A 21,461-nucleotide genomic window follows, 5' to 3' on the forward strand; every position below is an offset into this window, starting at 1 on the left:
TTTCAGGTTGCGTCCCGCGGCGACCCGGAAGTACCGGAAAGGGTTACTTCCAGGTTTCGCCGCTCGCACAAAAGCACTAAATCGCGCTCTGTGCATGTGCACAAGCGCCAAATCACGGTGCGCACCTGCACAGATACGACGCTTCAGGTTGCGGGCTTTTCGTGTTGTGAACGGGCCTCCGGAACGGATCCCATTTGCAACCAGAGGTACCACTGTACAATCTATTTTTTCGTAGAAAAGAAAAAGGCAGGCCTGATAAAAAAGAAAGAATAGGCCGTTTCTAGGAAGGGGAAAAGAGTGCAGTTGTGGCAACCATTTTTAAAAAATATTCAAAGTGCTGCTGTTAGCTTACTTTGCCCAATTATGTGCCCACTGCTCCACTCTGATCTGTGGAATGGGCACTTTTATGAGTGCCATGGGTTCATTCCACATTTTAAGCCTATTAGTATGGCATCACCTGCCTTCTGTGCCTCCCTGCCTATTAATGCCCGGCAGGTGCCTTCACTGTACACACACACAAATTGTATTATTTGTTACTATTATTGAATGCTTTATACCGTTTTTTACAAACTGCTTTAGAGTCGGGCTGGGCGGTATCTGGTTTCCAACATCGTGATATATCACCAGCTAAAAGTCGTGATACACCGATATACCACAATGTCCGAAATAAGGATGGAGCTACGTAGAGGCATTGGCTGGCTTCACAGTCTCTCCCACATTGTGATTTTGGGATAGCAAATGTACAGCTAGACATCATGATTCGCAAAATAATGCCAGGTCAAAAAATATGAAACCACCAGAAGGCGGAAAATGTGAAAACAACGAGAAGAGGCAGGACTGAAGATTTGGAGATATGCTTCAGAAGTCCAGACTATGGGGAGCCCGGAAAAATTAATAATTACAATTTGGATTACAATTTGGTCTTTTTAAATTTCAGTTTCTTGTTTTTAATTGGATTATGATGCGGATATGTTGATTGGTTGTTTTTATTGGAAAATCAATAAAAATGATTTTTTTAAAAATGAAACCAATAGCGTGGTATGGACTTGAAACCAGGTTTGGATGATATTATCGATGCATCGCCCAGTCCTACTTCAGAGGATTTTTTAATCAAGTGGTACATTAATGTTGCAAGATAAAAAATGCATTATGGCTGCCTCGCTTCTTCTCAATGATTTTGCTTGCTGCTCTGCAGAGTCAGAGCATAGCCACCCTGGCTAGTGGCCATCAATGGCCCTCTCCCCCTTCATGAATTTGCCAACTACTCTTGTAAGGTAAAGGGTAAAGGGACCCCTGACCATTAGGTCCAGTCGTGGCCAACTCTGCGGTTGTGGCTCTCATCTCGCTTTATTGGCCGAGGGAGCCGGCGTAAAGCTTCCGGGTCATGTGGCCAGCATGACTAAGCCACTTTTGGCGAACCAGAGCAGTGCACGGAAACGCAGTTTACCTTCCCACCAGAGTGGTACCTATTTATCTACTTGCACTTTGACGTGCTTTCGAATTGCTAGGTTGGCAGGAGTAGGGACCGAGCAAAGGGAGCTCACCCCGTCACGAGGATACGAACCGCTGACCTTCTGATAGGCAAGTCCTAGGCTCTGTGGTTTAACCCACAGCGCCACCCAACTACTCTTGTAAAGCCACCCATATCAGGGGCCACCACTGGGAGTAGGTTACGTGTCCTCCATCAAGAGAAGCCCTATTCTCTTAAGAGGTATGCCAGGGCAGAGCAGAGGAAGCGTGCAGGAAGGCAACTGGTGAACGGCAAATAATTGCCGTGAGCATCGCGCGACGCCCGTGGAGGAAGTGGATTCAAACAGAAGCAAAACTCTGCGTGGGAGTGTGTTTGCATAGAATGCAAGGGGAGGGGCTACCTGTCGGGGGCAGAACCATCCCCAAAATTGGGTCACACCTGTTGCTCTGTCTATTGCTTTTGTACAGTAGGTAACAGAGCCACTTGCAAGGTGGAGATATTTATTCACACACAGACCTTCCCCCATCGATTCTCCATCCAAAGGCATTATTATACCAGTTCAAGGAGACATTCCAGACATGAAAGAGCATTCAACGAGGGTGCAGAAGAGGGTCAACAGTCTTTATGGGTCACATAAAGAGGTCCTGGGGGTCGTATTTGGCCTAGGAGTCAACTCTTGATATAGAGGCACTGGGTGAGGAGGGATGACGATCTTAACGCTTGCCAGGGAACGAATCAATCTATTTGGAGGGCCAGGAACTCTCCCTTCTTTCCTCGCCTCCCTCCCCAGATTCCTATTTCTTCTTGTAAAGTGCAAAAGCCACCACTGCCACCACCACGGCACACCCTGCGAGGAGCCACGTATAACTGCGTGAAGTCAATAGTGCATCACCTCTCTCGCTGGGGAGGGAATCCCTCGCACTTTCGGAGCGGGGCCTGGCGCTTTTGACCGGCCGCTGCCTGTCGTCCGAGCCGGGCGAGGCACCCGGGGATTGTTCGCCAGGGCTGCCCAGCAAACCAGGGGCTCCTTCGAGATCCACACTAGGGCTCTCCTCCATTTTGAAGGTGAAGGTTCGGATGGAACCATCGCCGTCCTGGTGGTTGCCGCGTGAAAGCTGACGGGAAGCGTTGTGGGCTTCATCCCTGCTTGGAACAGCAACATTGGCTGGACCAGAGCATCTCTCTTCGGACGAGCTGGGATTGCTGATCATCAAAGGGTCGCTGCCCTCAGAGAAATTGCTGAGGCGAAGCCTATCCGACCTCCCTGAATATGCAGGATTTGTCTCGTTTTCACTCAGCTGCCAATCAGGCGACCCCACTGTATTTACACTCTGTCCTGAACGCAGAACGCCCGGTTTGCAGGGTTCGTCGTCATCGTGATTGGTAGAGAAGACACCGTGATCTCTGGGACGGTGAAAGACTTTGTTCGTACTTGGCCTTGAATCTCCACTCACAGCAGAGGGCTGGATCACCTTCAGGAGACAAGACAATAGGTAAGAAAAACCCACCTACACACTTCTTTGCCTGCCTTCCTCCCTCCGTCCAACCCCCCCAATGATTCACCATTCAGTACTTATCCCACAAGAGTTTTGGGATTCCATAATTCCTGCATTGCTGGGGTTCGGAGCAACTCTCTGATTCCATGCATTCAGATGCAGAGCACGGGATTTGTAGCACGTGGCTGGGACAGTCCAATCAGATTAATAATAATACAGTGGTACCTTGGGTTAAGAACTTAATTCATTCCAGAGGTCCGTTCTTAACCTGAAACTGTTCTTAACCTGAGGTACCACTTTAGCTAATGGGGCCTCCTGCTGCTGCCACTGCACGATTTCTGTTCTCATCCTGAAGCAAAGTTCTTAACCCGAGGTACTATTTCTGGGTTAGCAGAGTCTGTAACCTAAAGCATCTGTAACCCAAGGTACCACTGTAACAATAATAATAATGTGCAATCCCTGGCTTATTATTATTAGAGAACAACAACTACCAGACTTTTAGAAAACATCTGAAGGCAGCCCTGTTTAGGGAAGCTTTTAATGTTTGATGCATTACCGTATTTTAATATTCCGTTGGAAGCCGCCCAGAGTGGCTGGGGAAGCCCAGCCAGATGGGCAGGGTAGAAATAAATTATTATTATTATTATTATTATTATTATTATTATTATTATTATTATTATTATTATTATTATTCGGTGGAAGCATCTGAGATAGCAGGGCCTCTAGAGCAGGGGCAGCCAACGGGATGCCCTCCAGGTATTTTTTTAAGCTGCCACTAATGCAGAACGCAGGGGCCAAACGGCTTGCAGGGGCAGATTACTGTCAACATGTTACTCTGCTGCTAGGAGAGCTGTACTGGTTGCAAATTTGCTAGTGGGCCAGGTTCAAGGTGAATCCACAAATTCACAAACAACCCAGGCCCCAAAGTGCCTTCAGGACTGTCCAATTCCTTATGCTCCACCTACACCAGGGGTAGGCAACCTAAGGCCTGGGGGCCATATGCAGCCCAATCGCCTTCTCAATCCGGCCTGCGGACGGTCCAGGAATCAGTATGTTTTCACATGAGTAGAATGTGTCCTTTTGTTTAAAACCCATCTCTGGGTTATTTGTGGGGCACAGGATTCTGTTCATTTTTATTTTTCAAAGTATAGTCTGGCCCGCCACTTGGTCTGAGGGACGGTGGACCGGCCCCCTGCTGAAAAAGGTTGCTGACCCCTGACCTACACCACCGAGATCCTCTGATGGGGTGTGATGGTCTGGGAATCTGATTCAGAGGCTGAACTGGAGGAATCCCAGCCTGCACAGGAGTCCCCACCTCCAGGGCCGGCTGAGCCGGGGCAGGGGCTTGAATCTGAAGGGCCCTCACCTGTGCTGGACCCTCAGGAGCAGACACCAGATGAATCCACTCTGGCTCCGGAGGTGATTGAGGACCCATTGCCTGCAGGTGCTCCTCTCCCAGCCCTGTCAGGGGAAGGTGAGGTTGCCTCTGGATCCAGTAACCTTCCAGCCTCTCCTGAGCTGCAGAGACTCAGGGCAGAGAGGCAGAGGGAACTAGGTTTCCGGAGGAGGAGTGCTCGCCTCCAGGCCGGGGGAGGCGAGTCACCTGTGGGCCGGGACCGCCCTAGGCCTCAGAGGAGATAAAGGTCAGTCAGCCCAGCCCCAGGTTGCGGGAGCAACATCGTTGGTTACCTGTTCCGGCCGGCACCCTGTCCTGCTTTCTGCCAGAGTTCCTGACCTCACCCAACTCCCTACCTTGGACCCCGCTTCAGCCTCAGACCATGCCGCACAGTAACCCCCCGGGACCAGCACATGGGGTACTTCTGGTGGCTCCCTACACCCCTGAGGTCTGCTTGGCCTTCCCTAGGGGATCAGGTGCCCAGTGACGGGGACAGGTTGTTGACAGGTGAGCTGTTGTCGGTCAGAGCAGGCTAGGTGCTCAAAGGGGGCGATGGGCTCCTCGTTTCCCAATTTCCCCGGCCTTTCCCTTTTCGTTCCCCGTGACCGGCTGCAACACCGCCGCAAGCTCCGCACCCCCAGAAGTGTGGACCGGCTTACCTCCTCTGGCGCCACCTTGTAGGCGGCTGTGTCAGTCAAACCCCCACTATGAATGGGAGTTTTAGACGCATCGCTTGGAGCAGCCGAAAGCCAGGGAGGCGAGTTAGGTGGGATCACGTCGGTGGAGGAGGAACTGTCGAAGTCGGAAGGCGGAGGTCGACTCTGCCGTAAAGGTGTAGTGCTGGGCGTGGAGTGAGTCTGTCCTCTGTTTGAAGGGCTACTGAGGAGCGGGGAGCTGCCAGAGGGAGGGCTGTCAAGAAATTCTGCATTTGAGGGGAGGGGGGCAGCAACCTTCACAGGAATGCGGGGACCTGCATGGGAACAATGCATGAAATTATTCATCAGCACATGGGATGGTTGCCCATCAGGGTGGATAAAAACCAATGATTTTTTTAAAATAAAAAAATCACATTTGGAGGGTTTAAATTGGATTTTTAAAATAAAATGCTTTGGGAGGAAAAATCTTTCTATAGATAGTTTTCTATTTAATTTACATTATAGTCCAAAGGCTATTCATCAGGAAATAAGGATTTGTTTTAAGTTTTTCATGTGTGCTAAAACTCAGTCTGCTTAAAACAAAAAACCCCCCACCGTTTAACCAAGTCAGTTAACAAAAATGGATACATATGCTATAATGCTATTGTTTTAGTTAAATAAATTGTTTATATTGTTATTAAGGAAATGATTATTTTTCTCCTTCCAATAAAGTACAGCAAAAAAGTTGTCCAAATATAAACAGTTAACTTATGAAGCCTCACTATAATTTCATAATTATCAGTCTATGTATTGCCAATAGTATAACCAAATCAGTAATTTTTGATGTAACTGTAAAAACTACTCTGGAAATTTATTATTCCAAAAATGAAGCCTTCATCTGGTTGTAAATATTAAGATTATACTAGCAAGAATGAGTCTTTCTGTAAAAAAAAAATGATGTAAATCAAATTTCACTGTCTAGTAATTTAAATCATGTCTTACTGACTAGTGATTTAAATTGATTTGACTGAAATCAAATCCACCATGGTGCACATGCTATGTTTTATATGCGCAGGAAGAGCAAGTAGCCATATGGCTTTAGAGACAGAATCTGGCTCCCGGGCACCTGTGCTTTCATTGAGAAGCATGCACCAAACCTCCTGTCAAGTTTATAGTCCTCATGGTTGGGAAAACAGGACTGAGAGTGCGGCTGAAATCCTAGAATCGAGGCTGAACAAGGTGGTTTCGAACAGTCAAGACAGCAGAGCTTAAGGACTTTAAAACACTGGTCGTCCCCCCCCCCGCCCCGAACCCACCCAACAACTAGGGAAAAGAACAGAAAACCATGCAAAAAAGGAGGCTGCGGAAATTGTCCTTAATTAGTGGGACGCAGGTGGTGCTGTGGTCTAAATCCACCCCCATCGTCTAGCTCCGACACTGAGGTCCAGCGCCAAGGGCTTCTGGCAGTTCCCTCACTGCGAGAAGCGAAGCTACAGGGAACCAGGCAGAGGGCCTTCTCGGTGGTGGCACCCGCCCTGTGGAACGCCCTCCCACCAGATGTCAAAGAAATAAAGAAACTATCTGACATTTAGAAAACATCTGAAGACAGCCCTGTTTAGGGAAGTTTCTAATGACTGATGTTTTAATGTATTTTTAATATTTGGTTGGAAGCTGCCCACAGTGGCTGGGGAAACCCAGCCAGATGAGTGGGGCATAAATTATTTATTTATTTAATTTATTATATTTATTATTATTATTGCTGCAAGGGACTCAAACCTGTTTAATGGTTTCTTTAAATTTTAGGTTTCATTATTGTTTCACAAGATATGGATGTCTTTAAAGACCAGAGCAAATAACATGACCTAGTTTTACAGCTGTGAAGCAGTATAGCAGGTGCTGTTAAGTTATGTTAATTAAGCACGTGGGTATAGTATATAAAGAGCGGCATGTAGCTCTCTCAGTACCCTGGCGGATGGGTCACGCTTATTGATGTATTGTAATTTAGTGTAAAAGGAGTTTTTGCTTTTGTTACTGAAATCTAGCAAAAGTTATTTTGCGTTCCTTGAATGTGTGGTCTCCCCAGCACGCTTTCTGCAGCGCAACTGATCTGCAAAATAACCAACAAAACCGGGCCACGTCCTTACCTCTTCCCAGGCCATTTCCAGGCAGGCAGTCTGTTGGGCTCGCTCCAAACCCCACTGGGGCAGAGGGGGCGCGTCCATCTCCTTTCTCCTCGCGCCCCAGGCCTACTCCCTGCTCTGCGTCGAACTGCCTTTGCAGGAGGAGAGGGCTGCCTACATCCTCTGGACCGTCCAGCACATCCTCGTTGTGATAGCCCCGCAAGGCCTGGATCTTCTGCTCCCGCAGGGATGCCTTGTCTTGACCACTCGAAGCCAGCGGGGAGCTGCTGTCGGGAGAGGAGTAGTAATCTTCCACTGGCTGGTTCCCAGGCGTTCCGGGATCAGGAGGGGCAGCCAGCCCCGGCAAAACGGCACTGTCGATGGGGTGGTTCCTGTTCCCAAAATAGCCGTTCTTCACGCAAACAGGGCGGGGCTGTCGGCCGTCCCACTTCTGCACCGAAGGACCCGCGTCGGGCCTTGAGGATGCTGGTGTGTTGCTCGGCAAAACCTCCCCAGGCGCCTCTCCAAGGTGGCCTTGGCTCGGAATAGCCTGGGCATCCTCAGCAGGAGCAGCTACAACATTGCCTCTGGTCTGAAAAGAATAAATCACAGAATCATGGAATTGTACAGTTAGAAGGGAACCTCAAAGGTCTTCTAGCCCGGCCCCTCGCAATGGAGGGATCGGTTGGGATACTGCCAGGAGATGGGGGCATTTGGCAGGCCCCCAAGCTTGCTCCAGCCACCAGTCGGCAGCCGGATGATCTCCAGTACAGCATCAATCAATCAGCGACTTGAGCCTCAGTAGCCTTCTGAAGCTACCGAGCACGTGAATAAATCTCCACAACAGAAGTGGCGGACAGAGATGTGTGTAAGCATAAGCGTTTATTCAGCATAGTTCAGGAACAAAGGATAAAACATGTCTCCTTCCCTTCGTGTCCAGCAAAACAGCAGTAACACAAAAGCTACCATATTTTTTGCTCTATTAGACACACCGGACGATTGGACGCACCTAGTTTTTAGGGGAGGAAAACAAGAAATAAGAAAGGGAATAAGAGGGAGCACTCCTCCATCTTCGCTCACGAGGCTTTGCAGGGCTACCCCTGAAGCCAGGAGAGCAAGCGGGATCGGTGCGCACCGATCCCTCTTGCCTTCCTGGCTTCAGCGAAAGCAAGCCTACTGGCTTTCCTCCGGGAAGAGCCGCACACTCTTTAAAGGGAGCGCGGCTCCTGGGGGCTTTTCTAGGAGGTGGGGGAAGGGACAGAGCCGTGTGCTCTGTCCCTTCCCCCACCTCCCGCAAAAGCCAGGGATAGCTGCTCCCCTGCGGAGACTTCATCCTGTACAGCTTCCGAGTCATGTGGCCAGCATGAGTAAGGCACTTCTGGTGAACCAGAGCCGCGCACAGAAATGCCGTCTACCTTCCCGCCGGAGTGGGTTAAACCACAGAGCCTAGGACTTGCCGATCAGAAGGTCGGCGGTTCGAACCCCCGCAACAGGGTGAGCTCCCGTTCCTCGGTCCCTGCTCCTGCCAACCTAGCAGTTTGAAAGCATGTCAAAGTGCAAGTAGATAAATAGGTACTACTCTGGCAGGAAGGTAAACGGCGTTTCCATGCGCTGCTCTGGTTCGCCAGAAGCGACTTAGTCATGCTGGCCACATGACCCGGAAGCTGTACGCCAGCTCCCTCGGCCAATATAGCAAGATGAGCGCCACAACCCCAGAGTTGGTCATGACTGGACCTAATGGTCAGGGGTCCCTTTACCTTTACAGGACAGTTGTAAAAACTTAAAAACACTAGCAGGGCTGAAGTAACTCCTACAGTGTAGGTAAGATGTGAGAAGATAAAATACGCGCGTGGGTTTAATAAAGGATACCATCTGAAGTCACAAGCTTGGAAGAGCAAAAAGATGTACCGTATTTTTCGCTCTATAAGGGAGGGGAAATGTGTGTGCGTCTTATGGAGCGAATGCAGGCTGCGCAGCTATCCCAGAAGCCAGAACAGAGCTCCCCAACTCCACCTGTCTCTGGGTTTTGGATTTTTTGTCAGAACGTTCTCAGAGGGTTAGAGTAGGGTCACATGTGTCCACAGCCCTTAGCCTTAACACCGGCTCACCACAGGGTTGCGTGTTGAGTCCCCTGCTCTATGCTCTCTATACGTATGACTGCACAGCCATCTACTCCAGCAACAAAATCATCAAGTTTGCTGATGACACTACGGTGGTGGGGCTCATTTCAGGAGGGGATGAGTCCGCCTATCGGGACGAGGTGGAGCGGCTCTGTGTTTGGTGTGGAGAGAACAATCTGGCTCTTAATACGGCTAAGACCAAGGAATTGGTGGTGGATTACAGGAAAAAAAAAAAGGCGGACATTCAGCCCTTGTATATCAACGGGGAACGGGTGGAGAGGGTGGCGGAATTCAGGTTTTTGGGAGTGACTATGGATCAGGGCATGACTTGGAGCGCAAATACCACTGCTCTGGTGAAGAAGGCCCAGCAGAGAATTTATTTCCTCAGACTTTTAAAAAAGAACAATCTGAGTGAGAGACTGCTGGTGTCCTTCTACCGAGGCTCCATAGAGAGCATACTTACATACTGTATTTGTGCTTGGTTCTCCAGTTGTACAGCTAGGGAGAGGAAGGCGCTCCAGAAGGTCATAACCACAGCCCAAAGGATTATTGGTCACCCTCTCCCACCTTTGGAAGAACTGTACGGTTCCCGTTGCCTTAGGAAAGCAAACAACATCCTGCAGGATCCATCTCACCCGGGATACAGTCTGTTTGCACTACTGCCTTCTGGCAGGAGGTATAGAAACATCAAGTCAAGGACAAATAGACTGAAAAACAGTTTCTATCCAAGAGCTGTGGCCTTTTTGAATGCTGTAACTCGATAGTGAGATCTGGGAGTTTTTGGGGGTGGGGGTGGGTGTGGTTGGAAGGTGGTTTGTTTGGTTGTTGTTGTTGTTTTGCTTTTGTTGTTTTTAAGGGATGGCATCCAATTTCGTTGCACTTGTGCAATGTTGCACTAGTGTAATGACAATAAAGAATCTATCTATCTATCTATCTATCTAACAGCAAGAGGGATTGCTATGCAGCGATCCCTCTTGCTGTTCTGGCTTCTGAGATGCAGAATATATTTTTTTCTTGTTTTCCTCCTCCAGAAACTAGGTGCGTCTTGTAGAGCAAAAATTACGGTGTATGTTGTTTAAAGTATGATAAGAAAGAATATGTAAAGAAAATAATAAAAAATTATGGGGGTGGGGAAGACAGTGGTGGTAGACTCTCCTTCTTTGGAAGTTTTTGAGCAAATGTTGAATGGCCATTTGCCAGGGATGCCATAGTTGAGATTTCTGCACTGCAGGGGGTTGGCCTAGATGACCTATGGGAACCTTCCAACTCTATGATTCTATGAAAGGCAAGGGAAGAGAAACCAATCTTAGGCTTTACCTCAGGGCTCCGAGGGAGACGTTCAGTTTCTTGAACAGGAGTGCTGTAATCAGGCATGTCTTCAGAGGCTGCATTTGTGGCGAAGTAGGATGGGTCTGAGACGCCTGTGGGCAACGGGGGCTGGACTCCACTACAGACTGGCAGGGGCACGTCAGAAGAGGGTGGGCTGGGTTTCACGGCTGGCACCTGGGAGCTATTCACCACAACTGGTGAGGCAGCAACTGCCGGCACATTCCTTCGAGGGGCTGGAGGAGGAAGACACACCAGCAGCACAGAGGTTAATTTCTTTTTCCTTTATTTCCAAATAGCGATTACTGAATTTTAATAGCAAAAAGGATTTTAAAATAAAATAGAAAGAAAGAAAGAAGAGAAAAGTTGTCACAGTTGCCAATAAGGAATTACAGTGGTACCTCGGGTTAAGAACTTAACTCGTTCTGGAGGTCCGTTCTTAACCTGAAACTGTTCTTAACCTGAGGTACCACTTTAGCTAATGGGGCCTCCCACTGCCGCCGCACGATTTCTGTTCGCATCCTGAAGCAAAGTTCTTAACCTGAGGTACTATTTCTGGGTTAGCGGAGTCTGTAACCTGAAGCGTCTGTAACCTGAAGCGTCTGTAACCCGAGGTACCACTGTATAGGGTACAGCTATGTGATTTACAGAGTCAATAATAAAACAATCCAAGAGGAAAAGGATATGTGGTCTATTATTACACGGGGTTCTATGGTCTAGACTCTAAATCAAAACAACTGCAATTTTTTTGCCCCCGAAAAAGAAGACCACCAATTTACACATTCATTCATTTGGATTATATACTGCCCTTTTGCAAAGCTGACGATCTCCATTATTGCTCTTAAGAAGCAAAATAATAATAATAATAATAATAATAATAATAATAATAATAATAATAATAATAGATTAAATGCAAAAGGCGGAAGGGCAACTTACGGAGCTGCCAGCGGTCGTAAACTTCTCTGATTTCATTCGCCAGCTCGCTTTGATTCTGGTCCTCAAGAGCGTTGATGAGGAGCGTCACCCAGCCCCTCCTCGTCTGGAGGCGCTGAAACAGCTCCCACACCGTCTGGTCGTTCCCTCGCAATAAGAATTCACTTTTAATTTCTTGCTGCGGGAATGGGGGACATGAAAATGCAAAGCTCAGGAACGAGGGGGTGGGGGGAGAAAGAGAGACAGAACAGCCTCACCGAAGCCCTGGGAAGGTTTAAAATTGGGATTCCCATGGCATATTCCAAACATGCCAGCAGGTCCCCGGCTTGGTCTGCAGCCAGCATCTCCTGACCAGAGCTCTCAACGTGGAGTTGGATGGATGCATGTGAGAAGGGCCGTTCTGGATCCGGCCAAAGGCCCATACAGCCCAGTATCCTGTTCTCACAGTGGCCAACCACATGCCTTTGGAAAGCCCAAACGTCAGAGCCGAGGGCGACAGCAACTGGTATCCAGGAGGCAAATTGTTTCCCACACAGTTGCTATTGCTAGCTTCCTCCTCCATGAATCTGCCGAAGCCTCTTTGAAAGCCGTCCAAGTTGTGGCCATCGCTACGTCTCAGAAAGCCGCAGGAAAGGTTTAGACATGCCTGTCCCACGGTTAAGAAAAACCCTCCCACAATTAACTGTCAAATAGCTACGGTGATAATGAGAACCACGGGTTTGCAACGTAATTTGGGTGCCTGCATAAGCACAGACACACCTGCTCCCTTGCAATACCCAGAGCAACTTTGCAACTGCTTCAAAACAAGTCTGTGCTGCTGAAGGGGGGGGCGTGAGCTGAACAGAATGAAAAGGTAATGTATCAATACATCACGCGGGACTGGTCTGAGGGCTAGAGCACGATGGCGCCTTAACCCAGTGGCATATTGCAAGTGGAGGGTGAAACTTCCACCACTCACGAGTTTCTCTGCCCCCAGTGCCCAGCTGTGGGGACACAGCGCTGCCGTCATGGGTTGCAAGTCCAGGTATGTATTTTAGGGCACTGTTTTGTGAAGTATTCTCTGCATTTCCACCATGCTTTTTGAAACTCTTGTCTAGTGTGATCTCTAATTGCCTCTGTTAATCTAGCCAGTTCAATATACTCTAACAGTTTATCTTGCCATTTTTTTTCTGTTGGCAGTCCCCCCCCCCCCCCAGTTTTTAGCAATTAGGATCCTTGCCGCTCCTGTGGCATAGAGGAATATTTTCTGATCTTCTCTTGCTATACCTGTGTCCGTTATCCCTCGTAGAAAAGCTTCTGTATTTTTCATAAAGTTATACTTAAAACATTTTAAAAGTTGAAGAAAAGATTTTGGAAGATAAAAGGGGGAAAAATATTTACTTTCATTATTATCATTTTGTGTGCGGCTGTGGGTGTCTGCACATATGTGTGTTGTTGTATGCAATGTTTGGGAAGAAATAAGACGGTAAATAACAAATAACAAACTAAATATCGATGTATGTAATTTTTATTTCTTAATTATATTTAGTAGTAGTATGGCTGTATTGTTTTTTGTAACATAAAATCATTCAATAAAAAATATTTTAAAAAAAGAAGAAAAGCTTCTGTATTTTTCATAAAGTTATACTTAAAACATTTTTTTAAGCTCGTCATACACTGTGTTCCACTGTGTTTGGAAGTCCTCCCCGACCGTGAACACAGACGGGGAAGACTTCCTGCCATACCTGCTCTGGAGCATCCTTCCTCTGTGTGTGTCCAGGTAGATGGGCGTGACCCTAGCAGACCCTATAAAGCTAGGCCTCAGACATTCCACCTTGTGGCTTCCATTCTCTGTAAGGATGAGTATGCAACCATCTCCCTCTCTTGCTCTTTTGGCCCCTTGGCTCTTGCACCTGCACTTTTGCCATCTTCCTTCTGCTGGTTCTTAGCCAGCAGCACATGGTTCATGCTTACAGAGAATGGAAGCCACAAGGTGGAAAGTCTGAGGCCTAGCTCAGACTTCTTTTCTCTACACATGTACCTGTAACTACAAGACAAAGGTTGCCTTCAGGACAATACTGTGAACTGAATGTAAGTAAACTTCACCATTCCTTTTAAAAGAAGACTGTCGTGTCATTATTGTTTTTAAGAGGGAACTATCCAATCTGGACAAGCCAGACTGGATTGCTCAACTCAAATGATTCTAACGAATCAATCAATCAACTTGTTTCCAGCAATGTGCAAGGGAATGTGCTCTGCTACTAGCTCACTAGCATAAGTGAGGAAGGATATAGCTCGGCTTCTAATACCATCCTTCCAGACATTCTTATCAAAAAGCTGATGGAACTAGACCTTTCTTCTACCATGTGTGACTGGATTAAAGACTTTCTGAGGGATCAGACACAAACAGTGAGGATTGGGCCTGTTACATCTACCTCCCTGAAGCTCAGCGCCGGCACCCCACAGGGATGTGTGCTGAGTCCCTATCTGTACTCGTTGTATACATATGACTGTATCTCATCTGATCCATCTACTGCAATTATTAAGTTTGCAGATGATACTACCATAATGGGTCTAATTACAGGTGGAGATGAATCAGCGTACAGAGAGGAGGTTCAACAAGTATCTACATGGTGCCTAGAGAATAACTTGCACCTAAATATTAGCAAGACAAATGAGATGGTGTTGGACTTGCAGAGGAAGACAGGGGAACTAGCCCCATTGTATATTGGGGGGGGGGGTTGTGTGGAGAATCTCTCTTCCTTTGAATTCCTGGGAGTTTACCTTAGTGAAGACCTCACTTGGAAAAACAATATAACTCAGGTGGTTAGGAAGACCCAACAGAGACTCCATTTCCTCAGGGTCTTGCGAAAGAACAATGTTAAACAACAATTGATGACCTCCTTCTACCAGTCCACAACAGAAAGTGTCCTCTCATATTGTATCACAGTGTGGTACGTTGGCTTGACAGCCACGGACAGAAAGTCTCTATCAGTGGCGTAGCGTGGGGGGTGCAGGGGGGGGCCGGCCGCACCGGGCGCAACATCTGGGGGTTAGGGTTAGGGGGCGCAAATCCACGGGTTAGGGGGCGCAAATCCACGGGCTAGGGGGCGCAAATCCACGGGCTAGGGGGCGCAAATTACTTGCCTTGCCCCGGGTGCTGACAACCCACGCTACGCCACTGGTCTCTATAGAGGGTGGTGAACAAGCACATGATATCATGGGCTTTCCCCTGAGCGCGCTAGATGACATCGCAAGGAATCGATGTCTTAGGAGAGCGAGAAAAATTCTCAGGGACAATTCACACCCCGGCCGGCACCTTTTTAATCTTCTACCCTCAGGCAGGAGATATAGAAGGAGAATCAGTCATACCAACAGGCTAAAAACAGTTTCTGTCCATGAGCTGTTAGGCTGCTGAACAGAAAATAATATAGTGCAACTGACTTTCAGGGTTGGTGTGTTGTGCGACAAGCACACAGAGTGCAATGAGATTGAGTGTTCGTGAGGCGGGGAGGCTCAGTTCATTTCATTGTACTGTGTTGTTGTTTTATTATTAGATATTTAATCAATATATCCTCTCCTATTATCCACAACATTCCCACAGCCTAAAGACACTACCCTGGGCAGGTCCCCAATCCAAACTCTGGCACCAACAAGAGCAGGGAAATCAGGGGGAAAGTTACCTTGTCTATTTCAGTGAGGCAGCTGAGATAGTCGAGCATCTGAAGGACACGGATGCATCGGAAGTTGCACTGATGGGTCCTGATGTATTCCTTCACTTTCTCCTCAGCTAACCCCATGTTCAGTCAGCACCTAGAACTAGGAGAATCACAGGTAGAACTGTAGAGTTGGGAAAGGCCACAATACGATATGATAATGATACGATAATCTTTATTGTCATTGTCCTATACAGAACAACGAAATTGAAAAAATCTACATCAGACATTCAAAAACCAACATGCCTGCTATCCCAGCCTGGTTAACCCCCTAAAAACTCTGATACCCTATAATTAAACTTCCGGGGTGGTGCCTCCGGTGATGGAAGACTCCCTCTGAACTGGAGGGACAAGCTCCGCAAGAAACGGGTCTTTTCCGCTGCGGCGTAGCGGGGACCCTTCTGAAAATCACAGGCGGATGAAGCCTGTGACCGTGGGACTCGGCGGGCACCTTTAGCGCCCCCCAACCCACTAAGGAACCCAGAAACGGGCTCCGAAGTGAAGAGGGGGAAGTGGCGCTGTGCTGTGAGTCGACTGCTTTTTCTGCGGAGTGAAGCCGCACAGCCGTTGCTGGAGAGCGCTGCCTTTTTCCTGGGACAATTTGGCATTGAAAATAACTAACTGTGAGTACTGGAACGTTACACAACTGGATTTTAATCAAGCATTGGCGAAATAAAAGGAACTTGGACTCTAAAAATTTATCCTAATTTGGTACTGATACGGAAAGGGTTAAACAGGAAGTCACCCTTCCGTTTTTCTTGTAGTTACAACAAAGCAAAGTCAATGTAAACTGGAGCCTTAAAAATCACTTTTAAAGGATCGTCTTTCACCATTTAAAATTGCGGAACCCCCCTTCGGAAGCAGGAGAAGAAGGGGGATTTTTACTGAGTTGTTTAAACCTGCGGAAATAAAGCTAAAGTAAAGTAACTTTCCACTGTCCTGACCCTGGAGCGGGGTGTCAGATTTGACGTTTGAAGCTCATTGACCAGAAATAAATGCTTTGACAGATAGTCAAAAGGAGGGAAACATTGTGATTCCACTGTTTCCTTTCGCTTTTTTATGGACAAAATATCTTAAAGAAGAAACTCTGTTGCTATTGTTTCTAAGGAAAAGAACAATCAGAAGTTTCTCCCCCTAGAGGGGAACTATGAAACTGTAACTAATTCCTGGGAACTTGCGGCTGTTTACTGTACAACTGTGGGAAAAGAGTTTTTGTGACCTTGCAGAACAATGCCTTCAGAAGCACTGTTGGGTGCTCTCTGTAATATAAGTGCCCTATTGGATCAGTTAAGTCAGAAGATGGATTTTATGACAAAAGCTGCCAGTGCCTTTGATCAGGTAGTGAAAAATTACATGGAGCCCACTGAGGAACTAAAACAGGAGCGTGTCATGACAGAACAACAGAAAGAAGAGGACCTTGCTGAATCTGGGACGCCAGGGATGGAGGGACTCTCGGCCCAGCAGGAAAGTGAGCTTTTGGATTTGGCAAATGAACTTGGAAAAAAACAGACTTGGAAAGATAAAGTTTGGACTGAACTGGAAATGGGGGGTTGGACTGACCACCCTATGCAGGGATATTTGGACTTTCCGAGTCTGGAAATGGGTCGCCAGAGGTTTGGAGCTGTTGGGACTTCCAATTTTGGAGGGAATCTGAAATATGCTTTAAAACACCATATGGAGCTTAGTCTGGACTATGAGAAAGGGGCTGATTTGTTGAAAAGGGTCAAAAACACTACAAAGCTGGAGTTCCCGCGAGTGAAAGGAAAATATGAAGAAGAGCTGCGAAAGGGACATGGAAGAGATTTGAAGGCCTCAGATATTAGGGCACCAGGTTAATGTGCCAGACTAATGGGGAAAAGAAAGGACTGACAACCCCGGGACCGGGGGGAGGGGACGCTGGAAGAAGATTGGATTGCTTTTATTTTATTGTATTCTCTTTTCTGTATTATTATTATTAGAAATGTTTGATGAATGTTGGGAAAATGTTGAAATGAAATTATTTGGCTCTTGTTAAAATGTTTAAAGAATTTGGTAAAAAAGGTAATGGTTATGAGAAGTTGGTAAAAAAGATTTAAGTTGTAAGCTCTAAGGTTGTTTCTATATGATAAAATGAGAATAGAGTAAGTAACGTAATGATTAAATATTATGAATTATGGATTTAAGTTTTAAGCATTAAGGTTTTTTTATAAGATAGGATGATAATAGAGTAAGGTAAAGTAATGACAGAATATTATGAACTTTGAAAAGGATTTGCTGTGTCAATTATTAATCAAGATACAAGAGATGGGAGGAGGAGGAGGTCATGGAAAGAAGGTAATGGAAATTGGAGAATTTGAAAAGGATGGTTCTATTTTTGTTTTTTCTTCTTATGTTTTTGGTTTTTTTTTCTTTTTTGTAATTTTGTCTTTCTTTTGTGTGTGTATTTTTTTAAAAAAATTCTTTAGTTTCAATAAATATTATATATATATATATATATATATATATATATATATATATATATATATATATATATGCAGGTTTTGGTGTCTTCGGGTATCTTCCCGTGTAAGAGTTGGGGTGTCTAGGCGACGTTTCGACGAGGTCTCACTCGTCATCTTCAGGCTGGTGCTTTCGGCTTCTTGTTACTAGAACAGAGCAGGATCTCCGTGTTTGAGTTCCTATAAATACTGTTGAGGGGGTGTGGTGTATAGCCTCCAACGTTCTGGGCAGAGAGGAAGTTCCCAGGTTATTGTGCCTTTTCTTCTTTTGTTCATTAATTACTTGAGGGATATCTTGAGTGATTTCTTGAGTGATATTCTGAGTACCACTTAGGAGGGTCATTAGGTGTGGATTAGTTGCTAAAGCTTTCGTGTCTTGACCTCTTGAGCTGGTGTGTGTTTTTTTCTGAGAAGATGGCTGTACTGCACTTAGTTGTGCTCTGGCTTGGCTTCGTGTATAGGGGCGAGCTGTGGTTTTGTGCCCTGTGCCAGCCAGATCTGTGTAGGGATTGCAGGGGGGTGCAGCATCCGGAGGTGCCACTATGGTTTGGCTACTGGATGGTGTCTGTAATTTATCTGTGGAGAGGGTCTGGGTTTGGGTCTGGTGTGGTTGATTGGAGATGGCGTTCTGTGTGCCTCTGGTTCTGGTGTCGGTTTTTGTGGGGAGGGCTAATTTCCAGATGTCTGGCAGGCGGGACGTGTCGTCACGCTTGTTCATGTTGTGAGGGTGTTTCTCTATCTTGATGGCTTCCATGATTATTCTCTTGTGGTGATGTTCCATGTTAAAGAGCAATTTGGAATCTCTCCACAGATAAATTACAGACACCATCCAGTAGCCAAACCATAGTGGCACCTCCGGATGCTGCACCCCCCTGCAATCCCTACACAGATCTGGCTGGCACAGGGCACAAAACCACAGCTCGCCCCTATACACGAAGCCAAGCCAGAGCACAACTAAGTGCAGTACAGCCATCTTCTCAGAAAAAAACACACACCAGCTCAAGAGGTCAAGACACGAAAGCTTTAGCAACTAATCCACACCTAATGACCCTCCTAAGTGGTACTCAGAATATCACTCAAGTAATCACTCAAGATATCCCTCAAGTAATTAATGAACAAAAGAAGAAAAGGCACATTAACCTAGGAACTTCCTCTCTGCCCAGAACGTTGGAGGCTATACACCACACCCCCTCAACAGTATTTATAGGAACTCAAACACTGAGATCCTGCTCTGTTCTAGTAACAAGAAGCCGAAAGCACCAGCCTGAAGATGACGAGTGAGACCTCGTCGAAACGTCGCCTAGACACCCCAACTCTTACACGGGAAGACACCCGAAGACACCAAAACCTACATTCCTGTACCCGTGAAAATCTACGAAAGCATATATATATCTATATCTATATCTATATCTATATCTATATATATATATATATATATATATATATATAAAATACAATATACTCCCATAGAGACTACCTTAAAAGGCAGAAGCTGAAAGAGATCATTTCCGGGGTGTCATCTAGTCCAACCCCCCACTTTGTCCAATGTGGGACTCAAATCCAGAACTCTGGGATTTAGAGTCTCGTGCTCCAGCAACTGAGCTATCTTTGAAAGAAGCTGCTCATATCTAACAAAGGGGCTCCGGATTGCAGTGGGAGATGGACAGGGCTGTCCAAAAGGGAGTGTTAGAAACTCAGATATATAAGCTAGGCGCCAAATGGCTCCTTAAACCAAGGTTGCAGTCGCCAAAACGGAATGTCTAGTCGCCATTTTCGGACAAGACGGATCTCAAGTCTTCTTTTTAAAAATGATGGACCGGTTGTGTTAAACATCTGGCTAGTTCAAATGACAACCTTGAGCTAAGTTATGAATTTTGATCTTCACTCCTGTGGCAAGTTCTGGGACCTCTGGAACTTCTCACCACTCCGAGACTGGGTGGAGCAGGAGCATGTAAGAGTTTATTTGCAATGCTAGAAAAGAAATCATCCGGAAAGCTTCACAAATTCTGCCCTCACCTCCAGGAAGTGGAAGAAAAGAGAAATGCAATTCCCAGCAGTTTGAGGGTTTGATTTTTTTAATGAAGTTAGTTAGACCCAAAATAAGTACAGTACAAGCAGACAGAGAAAATCAGGTTTTTCTTATCCACTGACTTCAATTTGAGACACCCAGATGGAGCCGGCTCGTTGCTGGCATTCTGGTTAGAACATCCCAGTTATGATACTGGGAATAACTGCTTTCTGCACGCGCAATCGGGAATCCCTTTCTGCCCATCTCTCAGCAAGCAATATATACACCTGCTGCATTATTCAAGATAGGTAAAGGCACATCCCCGTTGCTACCTTACCTGCGCAGCGCAAACTTATGAATGTCTACTCAGAAGTTGAATGCGCGAGGACAGCCAGGACCCTGGGAGGGGTTAATGACCCGCGGTCGCCGGAACAGGCCTCTTATCTATTCCCACGCCCCCCCGTCCCGCTGGAAATCCCCGCGGGGAATTCCCGATGACGAAAAACGCAAACAGCCTCCTTGCACCACCCCCACTGCAGCGCACTGCATATCCACAGCGGAAAGTGGCGATGCATGATGGGGCAGGAAACCCCCGCTCTCTTGTCTTAGGCCCTGCCCGGCAAAGTGAGCCCGGAAGAGGGAAAAGTGGGAGTTTCTATATGGCGGGGCCAAAAAAATAAAAATAAATCCGAAAACTCTCCAAGTCGAGGAAAGAGTTGCATGCAGAGGAAGGCGGCTCGGCACGCCTCTTTTCTTACCTGGTCTCCACGCGCTTCCAGAGGAAGAATCCGGATTCAGAAGAAAGGAAGTGCAGGCGGTGGGAAGTAACCAGCAGGCGACTCAGCAAGAACAGCTGCCTTAGGCCGGCCCTCGGCGGCGCGCGCAGATTCCCGGGGATCGTTCTAAGCCCGCCCCGCGCCTGCCTCCGATTGGTCGCTCGGCTTCCGCTCTGCGCTGCTTGTCAAATCCATTTGGAATGTTTTTGTTTAGTTGTTCAGTCGTGTCCGACTCTTCGTGACCCCCTGGACCAGAGCACGCCAGGCACTCCTGTCTTCCACTGCCTCCCGCAGTTTGGTCAAATTCATGCTTCGAGAACACTGTCCAACCATCTCATCCTCTGTCGTCCCCTTCTCCTTGTGCCCTCAATCTTACCCAGCACCAGGGTCTTTTCCAGGGAGTCTTCTCTTCTCATGAGGTGGCCAAAGTCTTGGAGCCTCAGCTTCAGGATCTGTTCTTCCAGTGAGCACTCAGGGCTGATTTCCTTCAGAATGGAGAGGTTTGATCTTCTTGCAGTCCATGGGACTCTCAAGAGTCTCCTCCAGCACCATAATTCAAAAGCAACAATTCTTCGGCGATCAGCCTTCTTTATGGTCCAGCTCTCACTTCCATACATCACTACTGGGAAAACCATAGCTTTGACTATATGCACCTTTGTCGGCAAGGTGATGTCTCTGCTTTTTAAGATGCTGTCTAGGTTTGTCATTGCTTTTCTCCCAAGAAGCAGGCGTCTTTTAATTTCGTGACTGCTGTCACCATCTGCAGTGATCATGGAGCCGAAGAAAATAAAATCTCTCACTGCCTCCATTTCTCCCACTTCTATTTGCCAGGAGGTGATGGGACCCGTGGCTATGATCTTCGTTTTTTTTGATGTTGAGCTTCAGACCATATTTTGCGCTCTCCTCTTTCACCCTCATTAAAAGGTTCTTTAATTCCTCCTCACTTTCTACCATCAATGTTGTGTCATCTACATATCTGAGGTTGCAGTTGCTGATTTCATGATTTCG

The 21,461-nt window shown here is 47.0% G+C and overlaps 1 protein-coding gene and 1 long non-coding RNA gene across 3 annotated transcripts; both read right to left on the minus strand.

Annotated features, from left to right (window-relative positions):
* Positions 1-1,143: 1,143 nt before the first annotated feature.
* On the minus strand, positions 1,144-20,580 carry MAVS (mitochondrial antiviral signaling protein). 2 transcript variants are annotated; one of them, XM_081207069.1, is made up of 7 exons: positions 20,436-20,580; positions 15,160-15,295; positions 11,501-11,675; positions 10,556-10,800; positions 7,143-7,710; positions 5,023-5,333; positions 1,144-2,943 (listed from the first exon to the last, which is right to left on the minus strand). In XM_081207069.1, the coding sequence occupies exons 2-7, from the start codon at positions 15,274-15,276 to the stop codon at positions 2,266-2,268; spliced, it is 2,094 nt and encodes a 697-aa protein (XP_081063195.1). In that variant the 5' UTR covers positions 15,277-15,295; positions 20,436-20,580; the 3' UTR covers positions 1,144-2,265. The 2 variants fall into 2 exon arrangements, with proteins under 2 accessions (XP_081063195.1, XP_081063194.1); XM_081207068.1 differs by having other exon boundaries at positions 15,160-15,289; positions 20,436-20,571.
* LOC308594444 lies at positions 12,690-13,284 on the minus strand. The gene is made up of 2 exons (XR_014011485.1): positions 13,125-13,284; positions 12,690-12,815 (listed from the first exon to the last, which is right to left on the minus strand). It is a non-coding gene; the product is annotated as an uncharacterized lncRNA (long non-coding RNA).
* Positions 20,581-21,461: the final 881 nt, after the last annotated feature.

This window comes from Podarcis bocagei (assembly GCF_964188305.1).
Source record: "Podarcis bocagei genome assembly, chromosome: 9".
Taxonomy (NCBI): domain Eukaryota; kingdom Metazoa; phylum Chordata; class Lepidosauria; order Squamata; family Lacertidae; genus Podarcis; species Podarcis bocagei.

What these genes read in the sequence shown, in the direction of transcription:
- MAVS (XM_081207069.1), bottom strand. Translation starts at nt 15,276, where the DNA reads ATGGGGTTAGCTGAGGAGAAAGTGAAGGAATACATCAGGACCCATCAG. An exon ending in GCCTCACTGAAATAGACAAG is followed by an intron (nt 11,676 to 15,159) that starts GTAACTTTCCCC and finishes CCATTCCCGCAG; the next exon opens with CAAGAAATTAAAAGTGAATT. An exon ending in TTACGACCGCTGGCAGCTCC is followed by an intron (nt 10,801 to 11,500) that starts GTAAGTTGCCCT and finishes TTCCTCCTCCAG; the next exon opens with CCCCTCGAAGGAATGTGCCG.